Source organism: Bacillus rossius, chromosome 1 (assembly GCF_032445375.1).
Source record: "Bacillus rossius redtenbacheri isolate Brsri chromosome 1, Brsri_v3, whole genome shotgun sequence".
In the NCBI taxonomy this organism is placed as follows: Eukaryota; Metazoa; Arthropoda; class Insecta; order Phasmatodea; family Bacillidae; genus Bacillus; species Bacillus rossius.
The window spans coordinates 135,703,295-135,716,124 of record NC_086330.1 but is presented as its reverse complement, the minus strand read 5'-3'; the positions used below and the strand labels follow the sequence as shown (position 1 = coordinate 135,716,124).

General features: G+C 38.2%; 1 protein-coding gene across 2 annotated transcripts in view; it reads left to right on the top strand.

Annotated features, from left to right (window-relative positions):
* Window positions 1-496: 496 nt before the first annotated feature.
* Window positions 497-12,830, top strand: part of LOC134546185 (ran GTPase-activating protein 1) — a 61,521-nt gene continuing 49,187 nt past the window's right edge. For both annotated transcript variants that reach the window (XM_063388773.1, XM_063388772.1), the window contains exons 1-3: window positions 497-832; window positions 2,534-2,721; window positions 3,629-3,808. In XM_063388773.1, coding sequence (XP_063244843.1) covers window positions 706-832; window positions 2,534-2,721; window positions 3,629-3,808 — 495 coding nt within the window. In that variant the 5' untranslated portion in view covers window positions 497-705. The remainder of the gene's footprint in view (window positions 833-2,533; window positions 2,722-3,628; window positions 3,809-12,830) is intronic.

Here is a 12,830-nt window from a genome sequence, read left to right as displayed (position 1 = left end):
CTAGCATTACTTTTGAAGTTTGCAATCACATCTACAGCATTAAGAGGGTGGAGAGTTTTCAGCTTCTCGACGTTTATTCTCTGTATCCATTCATTGTATACCGTTTCTTCCTAAACTGGGAAGCGGTGTCTAACAGCAAATTTATCATCGCAACCAGGCTCACAGCATTTTCGTACACGTGCCGGCATTGTATTTTACTTAATACGTAATTTTATACTCAATTTAACAATCTTACCTCAATGAAAATATGACCACTAAATAATTGAATAAATAAACGCCAGATATTTTCCAGTTTCCACCTACGAAGCAATAAGCAAGTAGCACGCAAATAACCTAAAGTCCTAAACATAAATTCGAAAGAAAAATTGCCGCCATTACAAATAAGCCTTGGCAACGAATCGTAAACAAACATTGAGCAGTGAGCACACTAGCGCTCTTACGGCCGTGCACACAAACAAAACGTTGTTCAAGCATCTCTCTTATGAGTGCACATCCCGTGCCCTATACCACAACGACCATATAACTATAGTGTCTCCAGAGTGACGTCACAAATTGTTAGAGACAGATCAACAGCTCACCACTAGTACTTTATTTACTCTATGAGCACACCATTTTAGTTTCAAAATGGTCTAATATGGTGACAGAAACCTCGTGTTAAAAGTTGTGTAAACTATACCAATTTGTTTAGAAACGTTCGTACTAATCATGTCACAAGTTGATTTAGATAAGTTAGCTTCACAGTTAGAAAAAGCGCACGTTGCAACACCATTGTCTTCTGAAAGCGGCGTGAGTTTTAAAAATAAGCAGTTGAAGTTAAATACAGAAGATGATGGTGAGTAATGCCTCTTACGTTTTAGTATTGTATGTTTCTTTTTTAATTTTTTAATGCTTTTTTGGTAATACCTTGGAGTATTTTATTTTGTAGGATGACCATACAGTCTTTCATAACTTAGAAGCCTTAGCACGCCATACTGGGTACCCGGCTTGGGTAAATGTTGAAATAATTGGGGTTTGAAAAAAAATTGTTTAAAACTTTACTGAAAGTCTTTAAGTAGTAATCAAAATGCATGATTTCATTCATTTATATATTTGAAATATTATTTTACGTGATGTCAATGTAGCTGACGTATCATAACCAACTTTTTATTTTAGTTATTTGCCTTATTTCCCAGAAGTCGCTTTTTATGTATTTATCGCTTTAGTAATTGTTTACTGAAGGTACGCGCCTTTAAACAAAATGGTAAACATTCGAAATTTAGATTTCCTTAAACATTTTTTTTTTACTATTTTGAATATGTAATTGGAATACAATTCCTTTTAGAAGTATCATGTCAGTTAGTTTATTCTTGAGAAGCTTTGAATAAGTAGTTCGATAAATATATTGGTAAATATTTACCAATATATTACATCACGGCTTTTCCGCAAAGTTAAAATTTAATCACGAAAATACTATTTTACAACACTAGAATAATTCCTGTATTTACCCTAAAAACAGTGTTAATAAATACGTAATGGTTAATGAGAAATCACACTTTCAACTTACAATACCTGTGCATGGACGGAGTCACTGCCATTTGTTGTTAACCTGTTTTGTGTTTCTGTGTTTATTTATAGTTATAGTCAACGGATGTATTGTTTTATAATAAAAATAGTACTTTAGGCTAGCAACGTTGAAAATACTTAAAAATATTGTGGACGGTTGGTTGGGTTAGTATAGCTACATAAAAAATACAGTGAAATCATGTGAACAGTTGGTTAGATTAGGATAGCTAAATTTTAAATTCTTAATTCCTAAGCAACCGCAAGAAATATTATATATATATATATATATATATATATATATATATATATATATATATAATGTAGTTAACTTTATCTAATTGACCATTCACAATATGTACTTGGATAAAGTTCATAAAAAAACAGACACAGATAAACAATTAGCGGCTACGGCTGTGGCAATGCATAGGTATTGAAATGTGTGATAAAAACTGTGTTTCTCAGAAACTAGTTTACCTCAAGGGTAATACAGGAATGTCTCTTGTGTTGCAAAATGGTATTTTCATAACTTTATTTGTACTTTGTGGAAAAGCAGTGATGTAAGATATTTACAAAGATATTATACCAACCTTCAACCTGGGTGAGTAATTTAATTATAGATAGTATTGTGTACTATTGATAATTGTGCTAGGCTATGTTGTATGCATGTGTCTGTGATAGTTGTAAAGTGATTGGTTAGATTATGTCAGCAACATAAAATCAAAAAAAATTTATGTAGCTAACCTACCTAACCCTACACATTCTTTATAGTGTTTTTATTTGTTGCCAACTTTACGAATGTTGAAATTGTTAATTACATGTGAACTACTTTAAATATCAAATGCAGCTACACAGAAATAAAACTAGGAACCCAATAGATTTATTTTTGTGCATTTATTGCTTTTTTTTAGAGTGGCCCCCCTACGATAAACAATATTTACCACCACTTGCAGCTTACATAGTTCACTGTCAAAGTTGGTGTGAATTTTTCCAGCCAAAGAAATTATTGAGGCCATAAATAGATGCAAGAACCTAGAGTACCTGCATCTGGGAGGAAACACGTTGGGTGTGGATGCTGCCAAAGGGATCGCTAAAGCCCTGGAGCAGCATGGAGAGTTCAAGAGAGCTCTGTGGATGGACATGTTCACTGGGCGGATGAAAGAAGAAATTCCAAAGGCATTGGTGATTAAAAAACTTTCTTACTATGCTTATAAATAAGGTTTTGTGTATTGAATTTAGTTGTATCGTGATGACTTCATAACCTTTACTGCTTACTGCCAGTATTTGTGAATTTGTACCTATATGATGATACCTATTTCTCTATATGATGTCACATGTCTTGTCTCCGTTTGGCAAGATATCACAATTCAAAGTTTTGTCGTGAAAAAAAAATATTTTTGGTAGTAGTAATTGATAAAACCAAAGTCCGAAATGAAATGTTTATGATTTTTGTCTCATCTGTAACAATGCCATGAAAACTTGTAAATTACTCCAGGCAGCAGTATCTTTTATAGTAAATAAATTATGTTTCTTCCTTAAAAACTAGGCAAAAGTAATTATAAAAATTTGAAAAAAGAGAAAACCGTAGGTACTAGACATAAAGTTGTTTCCATTCACCTTCATGTCTGCTCCACTGTGATGTGCACTAATAATTAATGCATTCCCACAAATGCTAACAATAGAACTGGGTTATCATTACTGTAGAAAATATTAATTTGAACACACAGATGATGATTTAAAGTTAATCTAAGATGATTTGCAAGCTGTAATATTGCTGGTCGCAGATTGTAAATAGGTCTATTTGCAAAAGTATTTTAATGCAAATAATTACTTTAAGCTGAATGTTCATTATGAATTATGAAGTGCTGAAGCATTAAATTTTTAATGTTTAGTGTGATGAAGTGATTTATCTGTACAGTTATTTGAAGTAAAGTATAGCCATATCTACTTAAGACAGGAAGGACAATGGTATATTAATTATATTTATGTTGTATAACTTCCTTTTGAAATCAGATTGAGTTCTTCGCAAACTTTTTATTTTATTTACTGTACTCTTTGATGAAAATTTTTTTTTCTCTGTTATTTGCAGCAATTTCTTGGTGCGGGTCTAGCACTCTCGGGAGCGCAGCTTGCTGAGCTGGACCTCAGTGACAATGCCTTCGGGCCCATCGGCATGGAGGGGCTGGCGGCTCTGCTGCGGAGTCCGACGTGCTACACCCTCCGGATCTTGAAACTCAACAACAATGGCCTTGGGATCACTGGCGGAAAGGTAATGTAGCTTTAGGAGAGCATTTTTGCTTTGGGCTTATCTCATGATTAGAGTTAGCTAGATAAATTTACAGCTAAGTTTCCACGTGTCACCTTTTGACACAAAAATATGATTTTTGTAACACTACTGTTAGGGTAAGCAAAAATAATTACTATAATGTGACAAGAAACGAAAGAGCCTTCTTTAATCTCCGTGCGCATCTATTACCTTCCCCTCCTGTGACAAGCCAGGAGAGGTTTGGAAGCCCGCCTGTAGCATTGCAAGCCTTTACCCTCTTAACCTACAAAACATTGCAGGGTGTCTACAGGTCACGAAAGTAACGAAAAAAGTGATGAAACTTTCACCTAGGTCACGAAAGTACCGAAAAAGTACCAATATACCGTAAATATTTGAGCGGGAATCTTTATATATACAGTAGACTCCCGATTATCCGGCTGCGGATTATCCGGTTTGCAGATTAACCGTGCCATATTTCACTTCCATAAACCATAAAAACCAAAATAATTTTTTGACTTTTTTTTTATATTTGTAATCTATTGATGTGACTGAGCATTTTATGCTGTGATTCTAGACGAATAATGCTGCCAAACACGGTACATGCATAGTTGGTAAGTATTAATATGCGTCATGAACTTCAAAACAGCAGGAGCAATCATAAACGCACCCCTGTTAACCGTGCGTGCTTGTGTTCCACGCGACCTTGTGAACCGGGCTCAGGTTAGCGCAGACGCGGCGCCGCTGCTGCGTGACTCACGCGACTGATACTGGCTCGCGTAGATTTAAGTCAGCATTTGCTTTGGGTGGTATTGTTTTCTGTAGTAATATTTTGACAGTAATGTCTAATAAACGCAAACGAGTGGTACTCGACATTAAAACAGGCTGCGCTAGTGGCTTATCAAGGCAGTAACGCACTTTGTAAACAGAGTCGGGAATTACGTTAACAGGTTAAATAATTGTGTGTTATAATACAACACACTCAAGTTTTGATGTTATTTTTAAATCCTATTAGAAATCAAATATATCTTGTATTTTAAAAGCATTATTATTTTGTAGCTGAAATGTTTTTAGCGCCCACTTAGGAATGCCTAGCCATATTATGTAAACAATGCGTTTCGTGATTTTTTTAATTTTAAATTTAGACTTCAATATTTTTTGTAATTTAAATATACATTGTTTAATCGCTGTTTTATTATTAGTGCAATCAATGTTTTCCTGAAACGAATTTGGACATTGCTATGAGGGGCGGGTGTTATAGTGTTTGTATCGACAGTCGGGATAAAAAAAATTTAATTAAATCATTTTTTTCCCCGTCATCGCTTTAACCGTGTTTTTCGATTATCCGTGGTCCCCTTGCCAGTCATTACCCCAGATAATCGGGAGTCTACTGTGTGTGCGTGTGTGTATATATGTGTGTGTGTGTGTATGTGTATATGTGTGTGTGTGTGTGTATATATATATATATATATATATATATATATATATATATATATATATATATATATATATATATATATAGCGCAAATATAAGTCACTTTAATTTTAACTCCTTGTAAGTAATATTAATCTAAGTTTCGCGCAAGACGTCGCCCAGCGGTCCTCAGCTGTCCCAACCGTGTGGCATGTTATCAGACGTGCTCCACACAAGGTCACAAACACCCCCTCCCCCCTTTCATCCCGCCCGAGCGCCGTCGCGCTGAGAGACGACCGGTGTTATCTTATCAAGCATGCGTGTCCGCACAAGACTATCAAACCCACCCCTTCACACCGCCTCATCACCTGTGAGGACATTGCTCTTTTGTCGGCGGGAATGCATAGAGTTATAAGTACGTGACCCACTGATTGTGTAGTGTCAGGGCGCAACCAAATAGTTTAAGTGGTAATTTAAGTTAAAGTTAAGAGTGTTTTGTGCTTTGTATGTAAGCCTAGAGTAAGAGTTATATGTTTCTTTAGAGTTTTTAAAATAAGTTAACCATGATCACTCCGGAGTATCTCCTTAAGGACGAGATAATATATGAGCTCACACTTTGGGGACAACCGACCTCAGGAGATGCCCAAGAGATCAGGAAACGACTTAGAGCCGTTTGCCAGAAACAAGTACCGCCAGTTACTTGGAATGTAAATTTGGACCCACTAGAGGAGTTCAATATTGTCTGTAGTAAATTCCAAGACATAACCGCATATGCTAATGATGTTCACAATGAGACAAACAAAACAAACATATTGCGAATCATCACACGACTTAACCACGTCGCCACTAGATTCCACAACCTGTCCTTATTATCAGGAGGTAAATTGAATGGTTTCTACACCAAAGAAATTGAAAAATGCCGACAACAAATACCTGACCTCTCGCATAAGTTGAATACAAAACTCATTACCTTACAGCAACCCCTCTTCGAGAGCATTACTGACATAATTCCCAGCCCTGAGGAACAAATGCCTAGTACAAGTACACAAGTCAAGTCTTCAAGGGGTTTCCCCCCCTTTTCTTTGATAACCCAGCACTCTTAGCCGTGAGGCCCTACCGCCCTGGGGCCCCCATGGGCTTGGATGCGGATACGCCGCATACGCAACCGGGAAGAGCGTTAGAGCTTTTGGCTATGCAAAGAGACTGAGGCTACCCATCCCAGCTTATGCACCACCTCCGGCCCCCTACTCCACTCAGCTCACCAGCAAGTTGGATGCTCCCTAAGCCCTCGGGAGTCATCACTTCTGGCGCCTACCCCAGTCTCCCGCCTCACACTGGGACTCCTTAATCACCCAGCGAACCCGCGGTCCGGTGGAGGCCTACCCAACCTCTTCCAGCTGTCCAGGCTGGTAACCGGAGCTGTCCTCGTCGCTCACAACGTCAGCACTTCAAAGGGCTAGGGAACCCTGATACCTGCCCCTAAAGCACTCGGGGCACCACTCCCAAGTACGAGTCCTTCCCAACAAGAATCCTGGGCCTTGGAGGAAACCTCAGCAGGGCACCATTCAAACATGGTGGATTCTCCCCGTACTACGACCAACTTTTGGTCTCATCGGCAGACTGTTCGCCGGTAGTTTGACCAGACCATCACACTTCAGAGTGCAGCCACGAGGTGTCCTCGTCGCCTCGGAAATCCCTCCGACCCGCCGTACCTCGGCCCAGCGGGTTTACAGCCGATTAAGGCCCAGATGCGACTGCACTCGTCGGGCGACGACCGCCGTCAACCCTAGCTGGAAAATGGCAACTACAGTGTCCAGGCAGGAGGCACCTGGGGGTTACCTCAGTACCTCCACCGACTACAAGGCTAAAGGGAAAACCTCACCGTGCAGTTTACAGCCCGTTTTTAGGCCCGGTCGCCGACACCATAACCACCATACCCAGTCGAACTCCTTTACCATAGGGCCTGATCCATTCACTATGGGGCCCTTTGGGACCGATGCACCGAGGCTCGGCCGTCGAACCCCCCGGAAAGGTTTCTATCGCATCTGCTGTTGCCCGCAGATTCAGCTCTTTCACCATTTCCGGTCTCATACATGCAATTGAGGATGCACTGAGGCAGAGTTGGACCCGGCAGCGCCCTCTTTAGTTAGAGAGGTGCTATGACAAGAGGTTGGGGAACCCTCCCAACTTAGTCACCACGATCCTCCCCCAACAGTGGTGCCAACGTGGAGGCAGAGGGTTGCCATTTGATGTGGAGAGGCTATATAATCTTATCACACACCCTTTCCGCGGGCTTGATGGCTCATGTCTCGGATACTAGAACCGGCAACAGTTCCGACACCTCAGACGACAATCACCTTCCTGATCGGTGTGTGGAAACCTCAGAGCAGGCAGAGGAGTCCTCGGGGTTGCCTGAATCTCCTCACCGACTGCAAGGCTAAAGGGGAAACCTCGCCGTGCAGTTTACAGCCCGTTTTTAGGCCTGGTTACCTGCTCTGCAGCGCCACTGCCAGATAGGTCAAACCCACTCCCACAAGTACACAGCCAGAAGCGGCGCCGACAGAAATACCGGGACGACAGACCAAGGTCACTCTGGCGTCTTCATTACCAGCATTGCCCCCGCCTCTGCCTTCACCGCCTTTTCCAGTTTCCTTTACATCATCCTGTTTCCAGTCATCCTGCAATCACTACTATTGGCTACCCATCCACCCACATGTGGTTTCCCTCCGCCTCTATCGCGAGGCCGGTACCCCAGCCAGTCACCAAGGTCACCTACACTCAGGGTATGAAAAAATCCTGATTTTTTAAAAATAATCAAAAAAATCAGATTTTTTGGATTAAAATCGGGTTTTTGATTAAAATGCAATTTTTTTGATTAAAATATACAAAATTGTAATCTGTGTAATATACAGTACATTTTCATGACTGTTTTCATGACTTGACTTTGCCCTGCAGTACAATTAATAACAGATTAATTCATTTTGTAAAGACAACTAGCCTAATTTTCTTTCTTTGAAATAACCACATTTTACATTGCATAATGTTTTAAGGAAACATTATTGATGTCACTTTATGAAAATTTTTAGTACAGTAACATAGTTAACATTAGTTAAAAAAAGATGTCTTATAGAAAATAAATACATCATTGAAAATATATCATATTTAAATTAGGGCTGTGCGGGAAAGAATTTTTTGATTCGGGAAATTTTCAGGCGGGAAAAAAATTTTCCCGCGGGAAACTGGAACGGGATCGGGAAAAAAAAATTTGAAATATATATACTACTTACCAATCTTTTTTAAAGTATATATATATATTATATACACACGTATATTTTTAATATCCTTTACCATAGTAAAATAATAATGCCAAAATATTAAATAAACATGTAAATATAGTGAAACCAACAATATAATTATGTCTTTAGATTAATATAAAACACTTGTAGTAACTATTAAATCTTCAAAATAATATGTGGTTCTCATGAAGGAACACTAATTCCTCCACATGTTGTGTGGCCAAGGACTCTCTTTTTGTAGACACAATATTGCCTGCTGATGAAAAAACTCTTTCACTTGCTGCTTCTGTAGCTGGTATTCCAAGATACTTCAGTGCTAGCTTGCAAAGGTTTGGCAACAATGAAACATTTTTTCCCCACCATTTCAAAGGATCTTCAGTCTTTGCAAGTAAAGGCATACCCAAATAATTGTGTATTTCACTTTGAGATGTATCACTGAACTTTGAAGAACTGGCTAAGCTGTCAAACTGTTTCCATAATCCACTTTGCGGCTTAACACTGGGTTCAGATACTTGTTCCATGTCTGCAAAAAAAAAGTTTAAATAAGTTAACAAGTCTTTAATTAAATTAAAGTATTTTAAAACAAAATAGTGATAATAAGATTTAATTTTAAAGTTTGTTTCATTAAAATATTTTAAAATTTATTCTAGTGACAATTAAATTTCATACATTTTATTCTGTAATGAAATTAAATTACCTGATAATGTAGCTGTTTGTTGTGATCTTTGCAGCATTGACTGCAAGTGTGTTACTGACAGTGACTTTTCTTCCTCTGGAGTCACAACAAACTTGAAGCGAGGATCCACAAGCATTGCAGTGAAATATGGTTCCTGCTTTTCATACATAGGGAATCTGGCTTTAAGAGCAAACAGCAGAGCTTTGGAAAAAACATCTGATCCTCCACTGCTGTTACTGTTGATATGCTCATTCAGGCAAGCTTCCATTGAAAAAAGGACAGGGATTACCATGGATGCTGTTGGTGTCTTGTCACTGCACAGTTGGGTGGTTGCTTCATGAAGGGGTTGAAGAATCGACACATAGTTCTCCACAAGTTGCCACTCACTGACGGTTAAATTATCAACATTGAGTTTAAGCAAATGTTGGGAAAGTGCAGCTTTGTTTTTCAGCAATCTTTCCAACATAAGGAATTCTGAATTCCATCTTGTTGTACAGTCCTGGATAAGTTCCAAACACGGGAGTCCCAACTCTTCTTGAATTTTGTGTAGCTGTAAATTTGCTGAGGAGCTGTGCTTGTAATGCCCAACTATTGAACGTGCTTTCTTCAACATTAAGTTCATGCTCTAGGTACTTTTTCTGGCATCACTTAAGGCTAGTTGGAGAGTATGGGCAAAGCACTGTAAATGTGTGAATTTAACTTTACAAAGTGATGAACCCAGTTTGATGTTCCTCCCATTGTCAGTTACCATATAGAGAGGTACTTTAGCCTCTTCAAGTTTTAGAAGGTCCCACTTAGTCAAAATTTTGGTAAGTTTGTCACCAATTGCAGCAGCTGTGTGACTTCCCGAAAAACTTTCACATCCCAAACAATACTTGGACAATGCAAAGTGTTCAACAAAATGGCATGTCACTGCCATGTAGGCATCATTGCTGCGTGATGTCCACAAATCACACGAGAAGGACATAGAGGCTATGCTAGCATTAGCTACAGCCTGAGAAATTTTGTTAGACAGTTTGTCTCGCACTGAATTGTACAAACTAGGTACAACTGACCTCGAAAATGTTGTACGTGATGGGACCTTGTAAAGGGGCTGTGCAGAGTGAAATATTTTCTTGAAGTGCATATTATCCACAACACTGTATGGCACCATGGAACCAGCCATCCACTCTCCAATGTTTTGTGTGATCATTTTTGCTTTAGCATGGTTAGGGTTCCACTGATGAGTATCTTCAATCTATAACTGCTTGGAAGTAGATGGGCCTACACAAGTAGATGTGTTTTTTGATTCTCCTTCACGTTTTCCTTGAGCATAAAATTCCCTTTTCAATGCCGTATTAATCCAGACGTGCTACCATAACTGGTTTTAATAATTTTTTGACACTTTTTACACTTAGCAGTTTGGTTAGCATTCTTTTCATAATACCGCCAAACACCTTTCAACTTTGACGTTATTTTTCCCGAGTTTTCCATATGAATGGCAAATACAACCGGAATTATTAATTACAGACTATCGCGTCTTTCTCTACGGGCAAACAAGTAAACAAGTACAGTAAAAAAATTGAGACAGTTTAACCAACTACCACGAACTACAAAAAGCTGAAGTTTTTATATATTTAATCTCTAGCTTGGTAACTATTATGCGATTAACGGTTTGAAATAATTTTTTTTAACTATTTACGTTTTAAAGCTACTCAATTATGTTTAATTAGAAACTAATAATTTTTTTTGGTCCCGGTTTTTAAACACATATTATGATGACAAAAGAATTACCACAAGAATTGCGCGATCTGTTTTCTGTTCGACAACGATGAAGTCATCTATTATTTATGCTTTTTTTTATGTCTGTAGGTTACGTGAGATTTTATGATAATTTTTTAATGTTTTAAATCGGCAGAATACTAATAATTACAAAATATAAGCAATAAACTTAACCGAAGAAGATGTGTCATTAAAAACGTAGCCATTTAATACAAAACTGACGCATTGCCACCATTTTTGACAAGTTTCTTCTCGTGAGTAGTTGCGTTAAAACTATTTCACCTACTTTTATATATGTTTTCTTATAAACATTAAGTGAAGCATTATTTTTATGTTTTTAATACCGTTGTATTTCGGATATGTCGTAGGTAGGTAATTACGTTTGTCAAACAAAACCAAATTAATTATAACGAGGTCCGATTTTTTTGTAAAAAAAATACGTAAATGCATGATCTATAATAGTAATTGTAAAATTATATGAAACTGTTTATGTTCATTTTAAAAGGAAGGATGTTATAGGTTCAGTAGCTGATATATTTTGAGGTTATGTCAGATCTTGTAAAGAAAAACAAATTCCCGAAAATTTCGGGAAATTTATTTTCCCTCCCGACGGGAAAAATAACTTGGCATTCCCGAAGTTTTTCCCGAATTTCGGGATCCCGCACAGGCCTAATTTAAATGTAACTTTGTCACTTCTGTCATCCCTTATAGTCTTATAGTCCAATTGTTCTAAATAAAGTAATTTAAACCAAAACCACACATTCCTTTTTTTCTTCTCAGAATTGCACACATACGAGAGTATTCAAAGTAAAACTTCTACATAAAATATTACTTATTTTAAATTTTTAAACAAAAATACAAGTTTTGCAGCTTTTTCTGTACCCAGTTGATTTCTTAATGTTGACTGAACCAAACCAGACATACCAAAGAACTGAAAATTTCCTTCCTACAGTTCAAAAATTAGCATTTGACATTGTTGGAAGACAAACCTGTTGCCAAAGAGATATGACACACACACACAACACAAACACATGAGGTAGAGGAGAGAAGAGAGAAAATGAGATGGCATTTAAAGGTACATTCCACCCACCTATATTTAAGAAGTGTTTCAAAATAACTAAAAATACATTGTAGAAGAAATTAAGTACTATTCAATTTTCATTCTATCTTTACAGCAGTCAATATTTATGTAAGTAGGCATGATTACTTGGTTTAAACAATACAGTATAGGAAATATTAACGTTCATATTATCATATTATAAATTGATTTTAATCACTGATTTAAAAAAAAAAATCTGATAATTTAAATCATGATTAAAATCACGATTTAAATAATTATGATTAAAATCAACATACCCTGCCTACACTCGACCTATTCCCGAAGTCATTGCACACCCCTCTCACCTCACCCAACCAATGTACCTTCCACCAACCATGGCACCATACTACCAGTTCCAGTCAGCATTTTCATCCTTCCAGACCACCCCAGAACTCCACACTCCTTCTGCTGCCGTTGGCACGCATATTTCACCCCTACCTCAGGTAAGTGCATCTAGCACTGCGACTTCGCTTGCACAGTCCATCGCCATGACAACCATTCCCCAACCAGACCTACAGATTCCCCAAGTCAGTCCTTCAACCTCGTACCTCCCCCTGGCACCTGCAGCACCCCTCCCTCCACACAACCCTAATCCTGCACCAAATCACTCCCCACCATCACCTGGCCAAGGTCAAACAACCCATTTCTACAGTAAAATCGCCCACCCAGCAGAAAGACTACTCACCAATCTCCCGACTACACAAAAAATGCAACCTCCAGACAAAGAATTGTTTGAGATAGTTTTTCCCCTTACCCACCTCCCTATCAGCGAACGAACCTCA